The 19577-nt window shown below is 41.7% G+C and overlaps 1 protein-coding gene and 1 long non-coding RNA gene across 4 annotated transcripts in view; one reads left to right on the top strand and one right to left on the bottom strand.

Moving 5' to 3' along the window:
• MKLN1 (muskelin 1) overlaps window positions 1-19577 on the top strand; it is a 283828-nt gene that overhangs the window by 4447 nt on the left and 259804 nt on the right. For all 3 annotated transcript variants that reach the window (XM_074315595.2, XM_074315599.2, XM_019751074.3), the window contains exon 2: window positions 17109-17234. In XM_074315595.2, the coding sequence (XP_074171696.1) occupies window positions 17182-17234 (53 nt within the window). In that variant the 5' untranslated portion in view covers window positions 17109-17181. The remainder of the gene's footprint in view (window positions 1-17108; window positions 17235-19577) is intronic.
• LOC109457901 (uncharacterized) overlaps window positions 1187-19577 on the bottom strand; it is a 141198-nt gene continuing 122807 nt past the window's right edge. The window contains exons 15-20 of the long non-coding RNA XR_016021936.1: window positions 17246-17336; window positions 15386-15480; window positions 9538-9708; window positions 7778-7868; window positions 6667-6766; window positions 1187-1780 (exon numbers count right to left, since the gene is read on the bottom strand). This is a non-coding gene — a long non-coding RNA (uncharacterized LOC109457901). The remainder of the gene's footprint in view (window positions 1781-6666; window positions 6767-7777; window positions 7869-9537; window positions 9709-15385; window positions 15481-17245; window positions 17337-19577) is intronic.

The raw sequence follows: 19577 nt of genomic DNA, 5'->3' as shown, positions 1-19577 counted from the left end.
CCACCTTACTACAAGCACCATCTTTTGGGATCCTTCAGTAGCTTTCTGATTGGTTGGATTTTTTATTTGTTTGTTTTTTCGCGTCCACTGTGGCTCCTATTCTCCACAGCACAGCCAGCATGACGTAAATCATAAAACCCAGATCAGATCAGATCACTGCTCTTCTTAGAATCCTCCCAGGTCTTCTGATTGCACTTGGAATAAAGTCCAGACTCCTTTGCTGGCCTACAACGCCCTATGTGGTATCCCCAACCACCACTTCCGTCTCGTCTCCAACCACGCTCGCCCGACTCCAATCACACTGGTTTTTTGTTTTGTTTTTTTCTATTCTTCAAACACATTGGATTTGCTCTTGTTTTAAAGGACTTGCCCCAGGTATTTCCTTTTCCCGGAATACTCTTTTGGTCATTCCAATTTCTGTTTAAATATCACCTTGTCGAAGAGGCCCTTCCCAACAGCCCTCACTAAAGTATCCTTCTCTGTCCACCTCCCAACCATCCTATGTATTTTTTTTCATAGTAGCAAAACTTTATTTACTACTATTTGTTTTTATTGCTTATGGTTGAGAACCCCTCTAAAGGTTGAACCCTGTGAGGATTCCTAGCACATAGTGGGCACTTTAAATTGTTCATTGGATGTTTATAGAAGGAAAAAGGAGCAATAGATTATTACAATTAGAGGCATCAGGGACCAGAGCCTGGTGTGGTTGAGGGATGGCCAGTGACGATGGCTGACTAGGCTTGTAAGAGTCCAGAAGCGGAAGACTGACTAGCTGTGTGACAATGGACATCCACATTCTCTGACATTCACTTGGGACTAGTAATTCGTAATACATGCCTCACAGGGCTGTCAGAACAATGAAATGAAATAGTATAGATATAAGGCAATTTTGTTAAGCTTTTATCAGAAAGTCAGGACGTCTGCAAGTCAAGGCATAACCCCTGCACATAAGCTCTTCATCTCAGCTCCCCTGTAATCCAGTTACCTTTGATGATTACTTATTATTAGGGGAAAAAATGGCTAAATTGTGACTTCTACAAAATACTAGGATACCTGAGAGAACCTAGACATTAGATTATTTAAGAAGAAATCAAAGCACTCCTACAAATCCATAAGAAAAACATCAAAAACCCTGGGAGATGGGGCAAAGGGTATGATATACAGATTGCAGTCAAGGAAACACAAATGGATCTTTAAAATATGTATAAATGCTCACCCTTTCTCATAAAAGAGAGATGCCAATTACAACTGCAATGAGATGTATTTTTTACATAGCAGGTTGACACAAATCAAAAAGTTTAATAGCATGCTTTGTTCACCTGGCTGGGGTGAGGGCAAACATTGTCAGTAGGAGGGAAAGCTGGTATCTCTGTGGCAGCCAACTTGGAAGCATTGATCAAATTTTTAAATGTACAAAGCCTTTGGCCTAGCAATTCCACTGTTACATATTTTTCCGATAGATATGTTCACACATACATTGAAGGATGATTCTTCTAGCCTCTTCACTTAAGCATTATTCATGTTAAAGACTGAAAACAACCGACATGTCCATCGATAGACAAGTGGTTAAATGAATTATGGTACAGTTATACAAGTGAAAGGTAGGCTGCTGTTTAAAAATTATGAGGCAGTGTAAGACGTCCTGATGGGAAAGTTCTGCACGATACGTTGCTACATAAAAAAATAATACGATGAAGAACAACGTGTGTTTTGAGCCAGCGTTATGTTTCTTCTTAACGACTCTTTCCTTTTTTGCTCTTGTTCCTCTGGAAAACATTACCTGTGAGAAGATAAAACAGAGCAGGGCCAGAGCTGATGTGGGGAAACCAGTTGGAAGAGTATTTCAATGATTCATGTCGGAGATGATATGTTTCCTGGACTAGGGTCGTGGCACGCACAGGAGGACAAATGATCAGAGTCAAGTGTTATTTTAAAGAACTTGAGGATGGAATGGAACCGGTGGGTTATGGAGAAGGAGGTAGTGTCGTGGTTGCCTTGAGAATTCTTCCAAGGTCAGATGCATGAGTATTGGTGTCAATCACCAAGATGGAGAATCCTGGGACAGTCACAGAATTCCAGATGAGATTACGAAAAGGGGTGATGTCTGCTGCAGACCTGGATATGGGGGTTCTGAAGTCAGAAGAGACGCTGGAACTGGATTTATAAATTTGGAAGAAGGTTGCTTAAGGAGGGTAGATAGAATGAAAAGAAAGGCAGGCTCAGGGCTCAACTCTGATCATGTAGAGACTGGATAAAAAAAGAAAAAGCTGGCAATGAAGACCAAGAATCAGAAACCAGAAAAATAAAACCAGGAGATTATGGGGCCAAAGAAAAGAAGAGAAGAACATGTTAAAGAGGATCGATTCATGTTAAATGCTGCCAAAAGGTCCAGGAAGATCGCTATCACTTGTTTCTCTCATAAACCCTAAATTTCTTGTGAGCTGGGATTATTTTACTTAACTTTTATACCCTCAGGGCTTGCCCTGGGCCTCACATATAATAAATGATTGCACATTTAAACTTTTGTTAAATTGAAGAGAGAGGCAAAGACACAAAGAGAGACAAGCAGAGATACAGAAAGACAATATATTTTTCATCTCAAAAAAAATAAGACAGAGTCCCTTGAATTTTACCACAAACCAAACTTGATCTTAGGAAAAATAAGGAGGTTCTGCTCCCTTGAGTTTACTCTTGAATGAATTCATTGATTGAGCTCTCACAGTGCTGTGTTGTTTAGATGTTAAGTGCCTCCCCAAAACATTTTAATAAGTAATATTCACCTGCGTGTCTGGTCATTCTGAGTCATTTTTGTCTTTATTTAGGTCCTGGGTGATGACAAAAAGAGCAATTTGCTTTTCCTCGTCTATCTGACTCTATCCTAGTACCTTGAATCAGTTGATGGAGTCTGGAGAATCCACTACAGTTCTGTAATACACTGTAACCACTTGTAAGGATGCCCAGTCCCAGTTTCCCATCAAAAAGGATGATGACTTTTGGCAGGAAGAGATGTATCATTTCTTAGAGAAACCACCAGCTTCTCAGTCTGTTACTGTTTCTGCAGAAAGGTGCTACTGCCCTTAGGAGAAAATAGAGAGAATACCAAAGGAGAAAAAGTTTGGACCTTGTCCTGAGAACATGGAAACCTATATAGCAAAAGAGATGTCATGACCTTTTGGTAGTGTCCTTGAATTAGAAACTAAAATAATATCCATAGTTTAAACAATATTTAAAATGTTGTGATGCTCTGTATTATTTAGTTAGACCAGGGGTTAGCAAAATTTTTCTGTAAAGGGCCAGATGGGAAATATTTTAGACTTTGTGAACCACACAATCTCTGTTCCAGCTACTCAAATCTGCCATTGTCGTGTGAAAGCAGCCATAGACAATAAGTGAATGAATGAGCATGCCTGTGTTCCAATTAAACTTTATTTGTGGATACTGAGATTTGCATTTCATATAACTTTCACATGTCATGAAATAGTCTTCCTTGGACCTTTGCAGTTATTTAAAAATGGGAAAACAATTTTTAGCTCATAGGCCATACAAAAATAGGAGGCAGGCTGGATTTGGTCAGTAGACAGTAGTTGGGCAACCTCTGATTTAGACAAACGTGAAGATCATATCATGAAAAAGATTTTCAGATTCAGGCTTCTGAAGAAAATGATCTGTTCACATATGCCCCTTGATTTTAACTTCTCAAATTTGTTTGAGCATAGAAACACATTTGCCTACATCTGACCTACTTGGAAATAAAGTATGTCTCCTCAATTCAGTATTCATTTACCACTTCGCCCTTTCTCCTCCTTTTAATGAATGAATGTGCATGAATGTACTACTTTTATAGAGGAAACTAAAGAATTCTTACTACTTTATAAATACCCAAGCCAAAAGAGGATGTAGTAGTTCTAACCACATTTTACAACAGCATTAATTCATTCAGTACTTATTAATGAGCTACTCTTTTATAGTGTAGTACTGAGTTATGGAGTTAGAGATAAAAGAGGATAGAAGATGGATAGGTAGATAGATGGAAAAGAGAGATAGATAGAGATAGAGATAGATAGATAGATAGATAGATAGATAGATAGATGATAGATAGATAGATAGATAGATAGATAGATAGATAGATAGATAGATAGATAGATAGATAGAAAATCTAGTGGCTGATAGGTGTCAGTGAGAATTTTTTGGACATATCAGTATAAATGCAGTCATTTAAGCAACAGATAGGTTAGTTGGACAAAAGAAGTTTAAGTCTGAGCGTTTTTGTGTCCCAGATGTGTGACCTTGGGCTGATTACATGAACCATATAGGCTTCAGTTTCTCTTTCTAGGAGGGGGATAATAATACCCAGCTCTCAAGGAAGTTGTGGCAATTTGTAAATCAACTAGCGTGGTACCTGGTACGTGGTAACTAATCAGTAAACAGGAGCTGTTGTTGTACTAATAGGAAGGCATATAATTTGTTCAAAAGAAGTAGACAATCAGTGAAGAACTGTGAACACAAATGGAAACCCACAAACCTGAGGGTTGATGCCTGGTTTGGATAGAAGATTTGGATGAAAGTGAAAGTGGAAGTGACATTGTCACAGGAGCTTTTCTAAGGTTGGCCAGTTTTCTTGCCTTTGCTTCCCTAGTAACCAGCTGTTGGATTGTCTAAGGAGCTCCACCTATAGGTCTAGATCTCCAGGCTCCCCCATACCTCACTACCAATGCTGACTGGGGAGAAAGTGTATCATTCGGACCCAGCCCAGCATCTTGCCGCCTTCCAGTCAGGTCTGCTGTGAGTCGTGGACACCTGTAGCTCCCTCCTCTTGTGCCTCCCACTTCTGTGTTTCTTCCAAGTCTGGGCTTCCACCTTGATGTTCACACTTCAGTCTCTGGTCATTCTTCCTTGGAGACCAGTCTCCCTGTAGATGTAGGACCCTGTCCTGACCCCTGGCCTACTTCACCATGACTCTGACATCTTGTTTAGATGATCTCTAACCAGTCCTCTTCCCCCAGAGGGCTGTATTCTGTGGCCCCTGCTCCTGCCACGATCCCCTTAAACTGGGGTACACTTGTGCCTCACCCTTCATACTGGACTGTTCAGTATTAATAGCTTCCTGAACTTTACTTTGGTGTGAGACACTGGGTCTTGCACAGCCCAGCTGCCCTAATCCAAGGCAGCTTTTGTATTCACAGCTCATGCCCTGGGAATACTCCCTGCCCTAGTCCTGGCTCATGCTCTCAACCCACTGGCCATGTATGGTCAACTAGTTCTAGCATGCCTTGTGATTCTGTTATGGCAACATCAATAATGCTTTCCCAATACAAATGACAACATTACTGGCACAGGGGCACCATTTAGGGGTAATGGAGAACTCTAACAATCTACTGACAAAACGCATTCTACGGAAAAGTAAGCATCAAATAAAGTTGGCATGACTTAAATTTAAACTAATTGCTTATTGAAGAGGTACTATTCTATGCTTAATTCTCACCAGCTAAGAAGAATGTGCTGGTGAAGTGGAAGTGACAGACAACTTAAAATTAGTGACCACGGCATCCTCGAATTTGTAATAGCCAGAGAAGGCAATTCTGTAATTGCTAATACAACACAAGGAAGACTTGAATAAGTTAAGGCAAAATATGGACATATTCTTTCTGGCCAGGAACAAGGAAAGAAAGCTCAACAGGAGTAAAATGACTCAAAATTTAAATTTGTATACAACTAGTGATTTCCATGAAGAAAAAGGAGCATCTGGTAAAGATCAATATGACTGTTCAAGAAGGGTTCTAACAACACTGTATTTTAAAAGGACAGGTACAAAAGGTAGGAGTTAGGGTAAATAAGAGGGCCTCATTCAAAAGAAGGGCTCTAACCTGTGAAAATAATGCCGGACGGCTAACATCCAGAGACAACTGGGGTCTGGGGAAAGTACTGAAGACAAGTAATGGGTTTTGGTTTGTTGTTGTTTTTTTGCTTATATACACAGTAAGAATAATTATGAAGCTGTGGTAGTGCCACTGACTGGGGCTGAGTCATCTACTGTTAATAGTTAACTGGAAAATACAACCATTCAACTGCAGCATTTCTTAGATTTCTAAGGTACAAGCTTTGTTCCCCTTACATTGTTTGCAGTTCTAAAATCAGAAAGCATCTTCAATAGATATGTTTCATAGATCTGTGGTAGTGTTTTGGGGGAGGGCTCTAAATACAGTAATTAAATGGTTGTGCATCATACAATAAATTGGTCTTAGAATAGGGGACCTATGGAATTTTATTCACGTAGCTATTACAGTATCAATTGCATTCAGCAGATGAGGGGTCCACTTTGTGTCCTGAGAGTGGCAGTACTGCCAGTGGTTACCAAAGGTAGGACCGGGTCATAAAGGAATTTGGAGGCCACGTTTAGAAGAGTGATGCCCCATGCAGGGAACAGAGCAGGGTGGGTGAGCACTATTGATGAATAGAAGAGTAGCAAATACCAGAGACAGGACTAAACCAGGAGAGGAAAACTGGTCAAAACCCCTAAGACGGGGTAAAAAGAGACCAGTGCTGGCCACTGAAGCCAAGTCACTGTCATAGAGGGGAGAGGAAAGGTGTCTTAGCCAGTTTGAACGGCCATCACAAATACCATAAACTGGGTGACTTAAACAAACAAACAAAACATGTATTTCTCACAATTCTGGAGGCTAGAAAGTTCACCATCAAGGTGCCAGCAGATTTGGTGTCTGGTAAGAGCCCACTTCCTGGTTTGCAGACAACCATCTTCTTGCTGTACCTGTTTGAGGGGAGAGAGAGATCTTCGGTCGGGTGACTCTCATAAGGGCACTAATCCCACTCATGGGGGCTTCACCTTCAGGACCTAATTAACTCCCAAAGGCCCCACATACAAATATCATCACATTGGGAATTAAGGGCTTTAACATATGATTCTTCTTTTTTTTTTGGGGGGGGGGGGACATAAACGTTCAGTCAATAGCAGATAGAAAGAGGGTGTGTGTGTTGATAATACCAGGCATGGCCAAGATGCAAGAAGGGATAAAAGAACTGCTATGAAGACACTCAGGAACGATGTCTAAGATGGGGTCTGAGGGATAAAGGCTTGCCTTAGGCAGATCATTTTGAATTATGCCTGGTAGTGTGTAGTACGCAGATGCTACTGTGTCCTGCCTCTTCTGCATCACTGTTGTGATTGACGCAAAGCTCCACTGCTTCAGGGTCCAACTTAGTTAGCTCCAGCTGACTCATGGAGGGCTCCTCTGAGAACATGTGTAGATCAAGATATACACAGGGCTGGGGTCACAAACCAGGGAAAGACATTGCACAGTGGTATAAGTAAGACCCTGAGGGTTTTTCGCTGTTTTGTTTTTGTTTGTTTCTATGTTTTTAAAGACAAGGAATGGTTCAAATAAGTAGCCAGAGAATAAAGTAACCAAGAGACGGAGGCTTTTACCAAAATAAATTCAGGGAAGAGTAGGAACTGTGGCCTATTTCTACTGCGTCTATGGAACTTGTATTAAAGAAGGAATTCAGGCCCTAAAGATCAGTTGGCCATGAAGAAAATTGTTCCAACCACATGTGATCGGACCTTTAGAAACTGTGATGCACCCAAGTTGTCCCTATGCAGCTTGAATGTAAACCATTTAGGGAAGGGACCATGTCTTTTCATGATTTCCACTCTAGTGTCTACCATGTTAATAGTGGTAAAACAAATGAGTTTTCAAATGGCAAGAGTTACTTGTCATTTTCTATTTAAAAGAACTATCTTGATATTGAAAGCTGTTTTTACCTTAGTTGTCTTCTCATATGTGTCCCCTTTCTCGGCTGTTTCTTCCTTTGGGACACCCACGTAGGTCTGGGAAAGCAGACTCCTCCTTTATCTAAGGAGGTAGAACATGTGGTCCAGACTAAGCCAATCAGTGAATCAGTATCACAAACAAAATTAAGAGATAGATGAGAGATTCGTGTGTGTGTGTGTGTGTGTGTGTGTGTGTGTATATGCTAGGGTATTATCCTTAATATATAAAGAGCTCTTACAAACTGATAAGAAAAAGGCAACATCTCAAAAGAAGAACGGGTAAAGAACATGAAAAGGGAAAAAAGAGAAAAGGGGATTCAGTTGGTCAATTCAACTGAAAATAGTCCTTCCCAATAAATAATTTAAAAATGGGGAAAAAAAGGTCCAGTCTTATTACCAATTAAATAAATGCAAATTAAATTAAAACCAGATGTCTTTGTGCCTAGCAAATTGTCAAGAACTTTAAAATGATATCTTGCATGGCTAAAAATGCAGGGAACGGGCACCCTTGTACAATATTGAGCATATAAATTGGTTGAAGCATTCTAGAGAACAATTTGGCATTGTGTATAAAAACAAAAACCTTATCATATGCAAACCATTTAACACAGTAATTTCATTTTTAAGGCTTTATCTTAAGAAAATAAACCAGAGTCACTCACGAAATTTAATATACAAGAATATTTAGTAGGATTCTTCATAATATTGAACACTTGAGATAATCTAAGTGTCCAAAGTGAAGTATTGCATAAATTGTAATGTATTCCTATGATGAAATTTATGCATCCAGTAAAAAGAAGATTATGGAAAATGTCATGACATCAGAAAATGTTGGTCATTTATTATGAAATATACTTGCTCAGAAAAGAAGACTGGGCAGTTACACCAAAAAATATTAATAATGGTGATATCTTGGTAGTGGATTACAACCGACTTCCTTCTTGGTGAGTTTTGTGTATTCTAAATCAACCTCAATAAACATGTATTGCTCAGTTTGTCAGAATAAAAAAGGAATTTAAGAGGAAAAGGGAGACCAAGGTGAATAATGAGAGTATAAGAGAAAACCTCACATTTTTAAATGAAATTCAAATCTTCTGATCCGTATAAACCACATCCCAGGATACAAAAAGAATGTCCAGACAGTATCATAGAGATGCTATGAGGAACCACTGAGGATGGGAGAAGCACTACATGCCTAGAGTTAGACCATTATCCCAATTTTTAGAAAAGGGAAAGGTGGATTTCAGAACTTTCACTAAGTTTAATTTGCTTAGGAAAAGAAAGATGGTATGAACAGGAGCCAGCATGTGTTCACATAAGTCCTTTCAAATCACACTCATTTTCCTTGCCCCCCACATATGCTTCATGTCATGCAATCTTCATCCCAGACCTCCAAGTATTATTATTATTCCCATTACACAGAAGGTGAGCCTGAGGTGAGAGATGTCAAGTGACTTGCCCAAGATCTTATAGTTAGGATCTTATAGTTGTTCGGTTGGTTGGTTTTTCGTCTTGTTTTGTTTGTTTTTGTTTTTTGTTTTGCTAGATAAGGTTCCTGGGGTGGAAGATTAGACAAACTGGTCATGCTGGACATTGGATGGAGGTTTTCATGGGATTCTCATACACAATATAAGGACCATGGGACAGGCTTTTATACAGTATTTTTAGCAGATAAAATGATGGTACCCAAAAATTTGTATTAAAAGAGCACTGCTTACCTGGAGGTTTCCAGTGGTAATAGTAATACTTACCACTCACAGAGTACTCATTATGTGCAAGGTTCTGCACAAAAGTACTTTCCATGTAGCAGCTCAGTTGATGTCCCCCAACGGCCAGAGAAGCAGGCACAGTTATCATCCCCATTTTATAGATGAGGAAACCAAGGCTCAGGATGGTTTATGAATTTGCTTCCAATTCGACAGCTGTTAAGTAGAGGAGTTGGGATTCAGTCATAGAAAGTCTGGTTTCAGAGCCCTTATGCTCAATTAGTATACTTAAGTGTATTCTTTTGGTCCTTGGCTCTTGTTCTGCTCAACTTGCTTTGTTTTTTTCTTTTTTATTAAAAGGATGATTTATGAATCCTGAGTAATGACTTAAGGCAAGGATATATTCAGTAAGGTACGGCCCTCCTTTAAGCCTCAGAACCACTTGGCGATGTAAATATGGTCATCCCTGTTTTCACTGATAAGCAAGTTGAGACAGAGAGAGATCATGATACGTCCAGGGTCACTGGGCTACATACATAACAAAATCGTAATTTCAATTTACATCTGTCGGACTTCTAAGCCCTCACCCTTTTTGCTATTGACTAATAAAAGCCACATGTTAAAATATAGTATTTAGTGTGGAAAGAAATGCAAAATCCTGCAATTGGCTTTAAAAAAGTCAACTGTATAAATGTAAGAATTGGGAGACCTAGTTTATCAACATCTCAGGTGCAAAACCTCTCAGGGTTTGGGTTCCCTGTGAAGTACCACGAGTAGTGTTACGTCAGAACACTCACATATTTTCAGATGGCATTGACAGGACAGTGTCCCAGAAAAGGGAGAGAATGCGCCCACTGGGTTGTGCGGCTAACTCTTACGTGCCACATTTTAAAAGGGACACACGAGGCTATGGCTCTCCAGAGGTAACAAAATACATACCTACACACATGCATACATGTTAGCCAGCGGGTAACAAAATACATACATACACACATACAGGTACGTATACATACATAAAGATTGGATTATCTCACAACAGTTAAACATGTGAAGAAACCCAAGAGGTTGCTGAAAACCATCCTCAGTTAGTTGATGGGCTGCAATAGGGAAGAAATTCTTCTTACATTACGTGTGGTTCCAGAGGACAGAGAGCTGGGTTAGAAGGAGGCAGATTTGGGCCAGTAAATGAAAAACCAAAACATGACTGTGTCTTGTGTATCTTTTCAGGCACTGAGATGCCAAGCCCAGGGTTTCTGAAATAGAAGGCCACTTGGCACCTCTAGGCTGAACTGAATCGGTTGTTCAATTACTGTTCAAAAATGCAACGTCGGTGTCCTGTGGGGTAGTACATTTCTGAGAGATGTTTGAACAGAAGCTAGGTGGTCGGTCACCAGTTGTACTAAAACTCCCATCCCATTAAAAAAAAATATATATATTCCTACACCTTGCCCAACTACTCCTTCTTCCAAACCATTACCTGCTTTCCTCAGAGCCAAACTTCAAAGAAGAGTCTTCTTCCCTCTGTCTGTTCCAGCCTGCCTTCTAACTCTAGACATTGTGCTCTTCAGATCGAATTACCAAACCTAACCTGATTAGTCATCCTACCCCAGGGAGAACTGCTGCTCGTTTCCTCTTTGAAGGTCTCCTCTCCCTTCCCTTGCAGACCTCACTCGGCCCCTGTCACCAGCTCGCTCTCTGGCTGCACCTGCCCATTCTCTTCCCCTGGCTCCTCCTCTGACAGCTGCCTGCGTGCTTTTTCTTCAGGTTCTTGTTCTTGTTTGCCCTCCTCAGGATGTCTCATCCATTTTGAGGAGTTAGCCACCCCTGGGCACTGCCTTCTGAACCTATATTTTCAGTCCAAACGTCTCTCCTGATCTGCAGACGGGTCTTTCATGCGCCAGTGGCTATCCTATAATCACTGCTAACTTATGCTCCTCTTCTTCCCCTCCACACTTGCTTTCCTTCCCTTATTTGGCCTAATGTTATTGAACTTCCACTTTGGCCTCTGTCCCCTACTCCCAAACCCCTATTGAATCAATAAGTTGGTCATCATTACTGTTTCTAATTCTCCCTTGCATCGGTCGCCGCTTTTCGCCCCACTGCTGCTATGGTGATTCTGATTGTAATCTCTTCCTTACGTGATGACAGTGGTCTTCTCATTGGCTTTCCTGGCTGGAGTCGCCCCTTCCTCTAGTTCAGCCTTCATCTGGCTACTAAAGTTTTCTTCAGTCATCCATATTTCTTAATATGAATGATCACGTCTCTCCCCTGTTTAAGAGTCTCTTATTTATAGTTACTTGTGTTTGTCTAAAGTCTAAAGTCCTTAGCTGTAAATCAAGGTTTTTCACGGTGTGGCTACCACCTACCTTCCCAGTCATTTTCAGCCCACAACAGACATCCCTTTTGTCACCTCTTTGTGCCTTTTCTCATCTTATGCCCTAAGGATCTTCTCCCCTTGGCCAACTCCTATCCTCCTTCAGGGCCCAACCCAAATTTCAGCACTCTAGGAAAAGAAACCCTCTTCCGCTTCCAAGTCAGATGTCAGGGCAAGAGATACAGTGTTTAAAGCAATGGACTGGATGGGCGATTGTAGAGGACCAGGGGGCCGCCAGCATTCAGAAATCAGGAAGGACCCAGCCAAAGAGACTGAGAGGGAATAAACAATGAGATCGGAGGAAAGGCAGCATGATGTGATAGAAGCCAAGTGAAGAAAATATTTCAACAAGAAGGGAGTGACCATGGGTGGCAAAAGGCTGCTGAGAGGTCAGTAAGATGAGGATGGACAATTGACCATAGGATTTGACAACACAGAGGTCATTGCAAGCGTCATAGGTGTGTTTTCAGGGGACAAAAGGCTGATTGGATTGGCTACAAGAGAATCCAAAATGAGGAAGTTCATGTTCGTGGAATGGGTGAAGTATTGGCTAAATGAAAAAAATGATGTCTTAGAGAGGATCCCATAATTGGTCAGGAACAAAAATAGATGAGTTATTTTGAACTTTTAGAGTCTCTGAAAATTTTCCAAATAGAAACCAGGATGCGATTTGGTGGTACAAAGCTTTTCTTAAGTGACAACAGAATTTAGGGTAAGGTTACCGAGGCACTAGACGTAGTCTAGGGAAGGTTCCATATGAGCCCTCTAGCGCAGAGCTTCTCAGAGGCTTCAGGGAGAGCTGTCCCTGCAGGGTTTGGGTGTAGGATTCTCAGAGACTATTTCCAAACACCTCTTTAGTGTGTGGGGGGGCGGTGCCAGGGGTAGTTTGATAAGAAGCCTAATAAAGCTGACTTTCATTATGTTGGAGGCCGGGCAGAACACCAAGTCTGAATGGCTGGAAAGAGGTGAACAGGAAAAGTCTGACCCATTCAACACTGCATTTGAAAATGCTGTATTTGGCAGTATTTCTGCATATAATTTTTATACTGAAATAATAATGGAGACGGGCTAAGGGATCACCCATGTTTGAAGACTAGGTAGGCTGTTCTTACTGTTCTTACTCCCTGGAGTATAACTGGCATGAAATATGGAGATCACAGCACGTGGCTAGACCAGCCCCAAGCTTTGATTTTATGTTGTTCCCATGTAACATTCCTCGAAGAGAGTCTCAAAAGGCACTTTGGTGCAGATCCCATGTAGAATGTGCTTTTACTTCCATGATGGAGGATAAATGACACAGGGGCCATACATTTCCCGTTACAGAATTATTTATGGTGACATCCAGGGCCTGGATTGTGAAATCGAACCAGCCATAGAATATTTAAAGAACTACCTGTCATACGAGTACCGTCCATACCAGTTCCCCAAACACATTGGGTTCTTATTTGTCTATCGGTGCCTTTGCACGTGCTGTGCCCTCTAACTGAAATACCCAAATCCGCTTCTTCCTGGCGTGCTCAGATCTAGGGGGCCTTCCTCATTCTCTCAGACAGAGACTGATCGCCCCTGTGTGCTCCCCAAACTATTTTCTGTGTGGCTCCATCTCCACACCTACCACACTGGACTACAGGTGTTTATTCTCCTGGCTCCCTCATTGAGCTGTGAATTTCCTGAAGTCAGTGATTTTGTCATCTTCCTATTTTTAGCTTTTGCCTCTAGGAAGACAGTCTGTGCATTTTGGGCACACAATCAATGTGTGTTGAATGGATGCGTGAATGCTTGAGAGTGTGAATGAATGAGTGAGTGAATGAATGGCTACATGAAAAGATCAGAAAAATGTGACCCCCCCAAACAGAAGCTAATACAAGCTTAAAAGTGCCAATGACCTTACATCTATGCAGAATTTGTGAATGTAATAGTACTTTCCAAATCCGACTGAGATGACAAGTTCATGGCAACATGTGAACATAAGGATGATACACACAATCAACTCATAATATGTGTGGCACAAAATGATGAGAACCATGCTGATTAAAATCAGAGTTGGACAGTAGGAATTGATTGCTTTTGATCTAGATTTGGGAGAGGAGATCTGACTTGTGGAACACATGAACATTTTGGTCTTTGCTATTTCTTTTAAGCAAGGTATTCTGCATTTTAAAATTTAAGGGTAAGGTATACCCTGAATAAGCATGTTTATCTAAGTTTGGCTACATGGTAAAAAGAAAAAAGAAAAAAACAGCTATTACATCTATAAAATGGAAGTGACATTGAACCCGTTATTTTATTCCCACATGCCTGGGCTTCTTTCATGCATAATTTATAAAATGATAATAGCCCTTACTAATATTTACATTATAAAAGTGCTACTGTAAATTACGTAGTATAAAATGGGTTATGATGTCTTCTTTGAAAGACAAGCAGGATACACAAATGAGGTATTATTCTTTAGTTTTTTTTCTTTTCGATCTCGTTAAATGAGAGTTCGATGAAAACTTGAAGCACTATCCAGTGGGTAAATTATTGACTCGAGTGAAATGAAAAAATTTTTTTTAGCTGAAAACTCAGTTTGTGCAGCTTAGCTAGTCTGTGCACAAGGTAAAAATACTGGATTTGTATCTGATGTCTACCACGATTCTTTATCTCCTCGTTGTGCCGTGATCACCAACTACAGACAGTTACGTCTTCCAGGTTAGTTATCGTGTGCAGTTTAGAGTTCATAGCTATCTTGGGATGATTACAATTTCCAAATAACGTTTCAACTAGTCAAGCCAAGCAGCTAGTTTTGTTATTGATTTAGGGCCTAAATGAGCCATGACAAGCCTTGATGGTTACTCCTGGTTCTCAGGCTCGGGATAACTATGGCTGCTACCTTTTCCAATTAGCTACAGCGGATGCCTCAGGGCTCCCCGTCAGCTCCAACCACGTCACAGATTTCCTATCTTCTTAGAATACAGGGTTATGATGGCAGGAGAGGGGGTGTGAAAATAAGGTTTGGGGAATTGTTCTGAATGTCAGAAATTCCATTTGTATCATGAGGGCATGCAAACTAAACCAGCCCAGGGGAAGGAGTCAGGATAACAGAGCAGATGGGGATATACCTACCTGCCCAGGTATAATTGTGCCTGGCCTCTGTGTGTGCGGAACAGCTTAGCCCATTTGTAGTTCTTGGTCCCTGCTCTTGGACTCCCCGCTGTTCCTCCCCTCTCATGCACACCCCGTGCCTCGTGTTCATTTGTTATGTCTTGGCTCACCTTCATGCCTTAGGACCAACCTTCAGCATGGCTTGCTGTTGTGGTCATCTGTTTTTCACCTGACCCATTTGTTTTGACTCCTGGATTCTGCTCTCAGAGAGGACCCCTGCCTGGACAGTTGCCTGGCCAGCTGTGGAGCCAGCTGCCTGCTCCAGATTCCAAGGTGACCAAATTCTTCCTCCCTCCCTCTGACTGTCCCAATACATGAGCTACAGCAATAGGTGAGCGATAATAATGCGACAGTTGTTTCTGACCAGGTTTTTACCTGGGAAGATCATTTCATTGGTGGGCTGCTCAGGTGTACCTTCATGCACCACAGTTAGGTCTTGGGTCCGGGAAGCCTGGGTGGACCTTAGAGACCTAAGGAAGGAGTGGGTACAGAAGAAGAGTTAAGAGGCTAGCACAAAAGCCAGATCTGGTTTACTCCCCAGTTTTAGCCACATCCAGCCCTGGTTATGAGAAAGCTGTCCCCACACAGGCCACACCTGCCACGGGCATTGTCATGTAGTTAATTAGGCTAATGTAAGAGTGATGAGGGAGCCCTCCGGGTGGCCCCATTTTCCAACCATTGGTAAGAAAACCTAGGGATTGAATCTTCCACTTTGAAGACAAACTTTGGAAAACAGTTGTCTGCGTCCGTTGGTTCCATTTGTTCCTCAGCTGACTGTGACCTGGATCCCGCCCGCACCGACCCTGCTTCTGCCCAACTGGCCAAATGTCCTCTTGGTTCTCACTCCACGGGTGCTTCTCGAGCTGCTTCTTACTTGGTCTCTTGACAGCACTGGGTTTTGTTGACCACAACCGACTTGAAACGTGCTTTTCCCTGTCTGCTGTGATGCCTCATATTTCTTGTTTCCCTCCTGTCCCCCTGGTGGCACCTTCTCACTGTCTCTTTCAAGGATCCTTTCTCTGCTCCTCCTTGAAGCTTTGGGGCTCCTCTGGGTTCTCTCCTGGGCCCTTTTCTCGCCCTCTACACTCTCCCAGGGTCTCTCTTTCATCCCTGTGGATTCTATTGTTGCCTGCCATGTACCGATAATTTCTAAACCTGTATCCTCTGGCTTCTAGATCAAACTGCTACCCAGCGGTGCACATTCCCCAGGAACCAAACCAAACAGGACCAAGACTGAACTTGTCCCCTTCTCCCACAAATCCCCTCTAGTTTGTATCTGTATTTTTGCTCTCTTAGTGAGTGATAGCCTTGCCCATCCAGCTGTTCAAGTCCAAGTCCAAAACCTGAGCAGCAGTCTCGACTTCCCTCCCTGTAGAACTCCAACATTCACGCAATCACAAATGTCAGCAGACTCAACCGGTTCTATGACATGGCTTGTAAGGTTGTGAGTAATTTGGTTCCGCTGACTGTTCCAGGCTCATCTCTGACCACTCAGCCTCCGCTGTGCTGAATGATTTTCAGGGTTCAGAGGCAAAGCATGCACAGTCATTTCCGTTCCCACCAAAACTTGCATCCACTGAAACAGATCTGTTCTACTTCTTTATTGGATGAACTCCTTCATACCTTGTAAGCTCCGTGTAGAAGTCAGTAACTTCCAATCTCCCAAAGTCTGGTGAGGTGACCCTCCTTGAGCTCTGGGTACTTTTCGCTGCATAAAACACTGCTTTATCAGAGCTGCCTTTCCTATTTTATCTTGCCCTCTACTGTAAGGTCCATGTAAGCAGGGACCATATTTATCCTAATCACCTTTGCATCCCCAGCACCAACAAAGAACTTGGTACAAAAGAGATGCTCGGTGAATGAATGAATGAATGAATGTAAATGTTAAAAGTCTCATTGTGAGCATATAAGTTCCCAATCAGAGGGTGTAATTAAGATTGTACTAAACAAAAATTTACCAAGTCCTGCTAATATCAAAGGCATCTGAAGATTATCTAAAACTAGTTAGAAGAATTTATCAATGTTAGTTAGCATCATGAGCAGAGAATAGATAATACAGGTAGATTTCAGATCTGTCCCTTATGGGCTTCTTTTCCAGAGTTCAATATCCAGACTCTTCTGAGCCGTGTTTTGGGGTCACCCAAGCATTCCATCCTCCTGACTTTCCATAAATGATTGGATTCATAACCCACGCCATACCTGAGAACATGGGGACTGGAATAAGGTAAGTGTTACCTTTTGCATTTACTTATAGAGCAATACTTTAAAAATTCTTGGTCTTGCGTCTTCCCTGTTCGTCTAGCTGGTCTCACAATGTTGGAATATCCTGTGCATAGGAAGAAATGTGGAGAAGTCTCTTGAGGAATTACGTTCTTTCGATTTTTCTGTTTTCATTTCATGACTACTTAATTTCTTCATCATTGGTCTATCAATTTTTTCCCAATGCGACTCCACGTAGAGAAAAGTTGAGTTTTGAGAAATCAGAGACTTGCTACCCACTGTGTCTGGGACACCTTTTGGGCCAGATGCACACGAAGAATACAAGACAAGAGCAGTGCAATCAAACTCCGAAACAACTCTGCGTTAACCCTACTGCCCACAGACAATCAATCCCTCCAACCATCCCTCCAGTCAGCCTTCTGGAGCCCCTTCCCTGCTTTAGTTTTTCATTTTAAAAGAGTAGCATTACTTATTTATCTTTTTGTTTGTTCTTTAGCTCCTCTACTAGAATGTAAGTTTCCTGAGGGCAGGGATTTTGTTTGGTTTGGTTTTGTTCATCACCATGTGCTCAACACTTAGAACAACAAATGGTATGTAACTGGTCTATTACTATGCCAAGTGCTGAGCATATAGTGTAAATGATGTCCTTTAAAAAACGTTAAGAGGCTGATGCACACCCAGTCTCTAGGGATCTGATGCAAATCTGGTTGGCAGCCTTGTGCCCCTTTATGTTTTATTGATGACTAAGCGGAGACTCCCGGCAGGATGCTGAACGAATCTAGAGATGATACACAAGCAGAAAGGACAGCAAGTTGGATGGTACAGTCAGGATTCCTCTCCCCCACAAACCCTGATAAAGTGATATAATGAATCACATCTAACAATACAAAGTTTAATGGGGACACATATAAAGTACTCAAAAATCCTAAAATGCAATTGTACTAGTCCCGGTTAAGGGCGAGATGGCCTACAATTGCTCATGTAGAAAGATTTAGTCTCCTGTTGATTGTGAGTAGAGGATGAATCAACACAGTGTGATATAACTCCCCCCCAAAAAAATTCATCTTTTGTTGTATTAATAGAAATAGGGTTCAAGTGGGGGTGTAGTTGTCTAGTGCTCCCTGGTGATCAGGCCACTTTCGTTCTGTTTTGTGAATTCTGATCTTCAGCCTTTGAGAGAGAGACATTGATAAAAGATTATTCGAAAAGAATAAAAAGGATAATAAGGGATCTAGCAAGCAGTGTCATTATCAGAAATGAGCAAAGGATCTAAGATTGCGTGTAGACGTGTGAGGAGGAGGGTGCTGACGAGCATGTAGCTACCTTCCAAAGTTAGACGGGCTGTCCTGCAGAGGAGAGATTAGATTTCTTCTGGGTAATCCCAAGTGACAGATCGAGGACCCATGAATGAAAGATGTGAGCATGTATATGACAACTCACTAGAATTTATCAACAATTAGCCATCAAATGGACAACTGCTGGCGATGATAAGTTCCCTGACCCCGGTGGTGTTCAAGCAGAAGCTGGGTAGTCATGCCCCATTTGCTGAATATACTTCTAGTGGAAGTTCAAACACTGGGGTGAGCGATTGGGTTAATCACAAAACTAAATACATATGAGTGCTTCCTATATGGCAGGGACCATACTAAGTAAGATTAATGTGGGTTGTCATTTTTAATACCTAGATCAATCCTACTGGCTCCATCTTACAGATGAGAAAAGTGAGGTTTAGAGAGGTTAAGTAACTTGCCCCCCGTTTTACTCCTTGTACAAAGGAAAAAAAGGATTTGGACTTCAGCTGTCAGATCCCTGACCTTAATTATTATTCCATAAGGTTCCCACTTCTAGAAAACCATTTTGTTCCCACGCTGAGATTCGGTCACTCGAATGAAGTAATCAAACCAAGGAGCTTACTATCTCCTGTTGTAAATGATTCTTTCGTAAATAGGTTCTTCCAATATAGTATGCAGGGATTAAAGTCGCCTAGGCATTTGCCATTTGTGGTACATTATATGGAGCCCAGCGTAGGACCACCACCATACATAGGCACATCACACATGCTCAATAGTTATTTACTAAGTGAAAAGAAGGAGTGGCTGCAACCACACAAGCTGCATTCGAAATGACAGCATCTCAATATATAGCGCAGGAGGAAACAGAAGCACATTTCTGGGTGGTCTACTGAGGACACTGGGCAGAAAGTGATAATCCATCATTCTTGGCAATGGCCTTGAGAATTCCTGCTCAGTCATTTGGACAATATTCATTTAAACAAGTATTTATTGAGTACCTGCCCTGTGCCAGGTATGTCCAATGTGCCGAGGTTGCAGAGGTGAGTCAGAGGATG

Source organism: Rhinolophus sinicus, chromosome 8, assembly GCF_057876585.1.
Source record: "Rhinolophus sinicus isolate RSI-liver-muscle chromosome 8, RSI-T2T, whole genome shotgun sequence".
NCBI lineage: Eukaryota > Metazoa > Chordata > Mammalia > Chiroptera > Rhinolophidae > Rhinolophus > Rhinolophus sinicus.
Note: the sequence above shows the minus strand (reverse complement) of the source record. Positions and strands in the feature narration are given on the sequence as shown.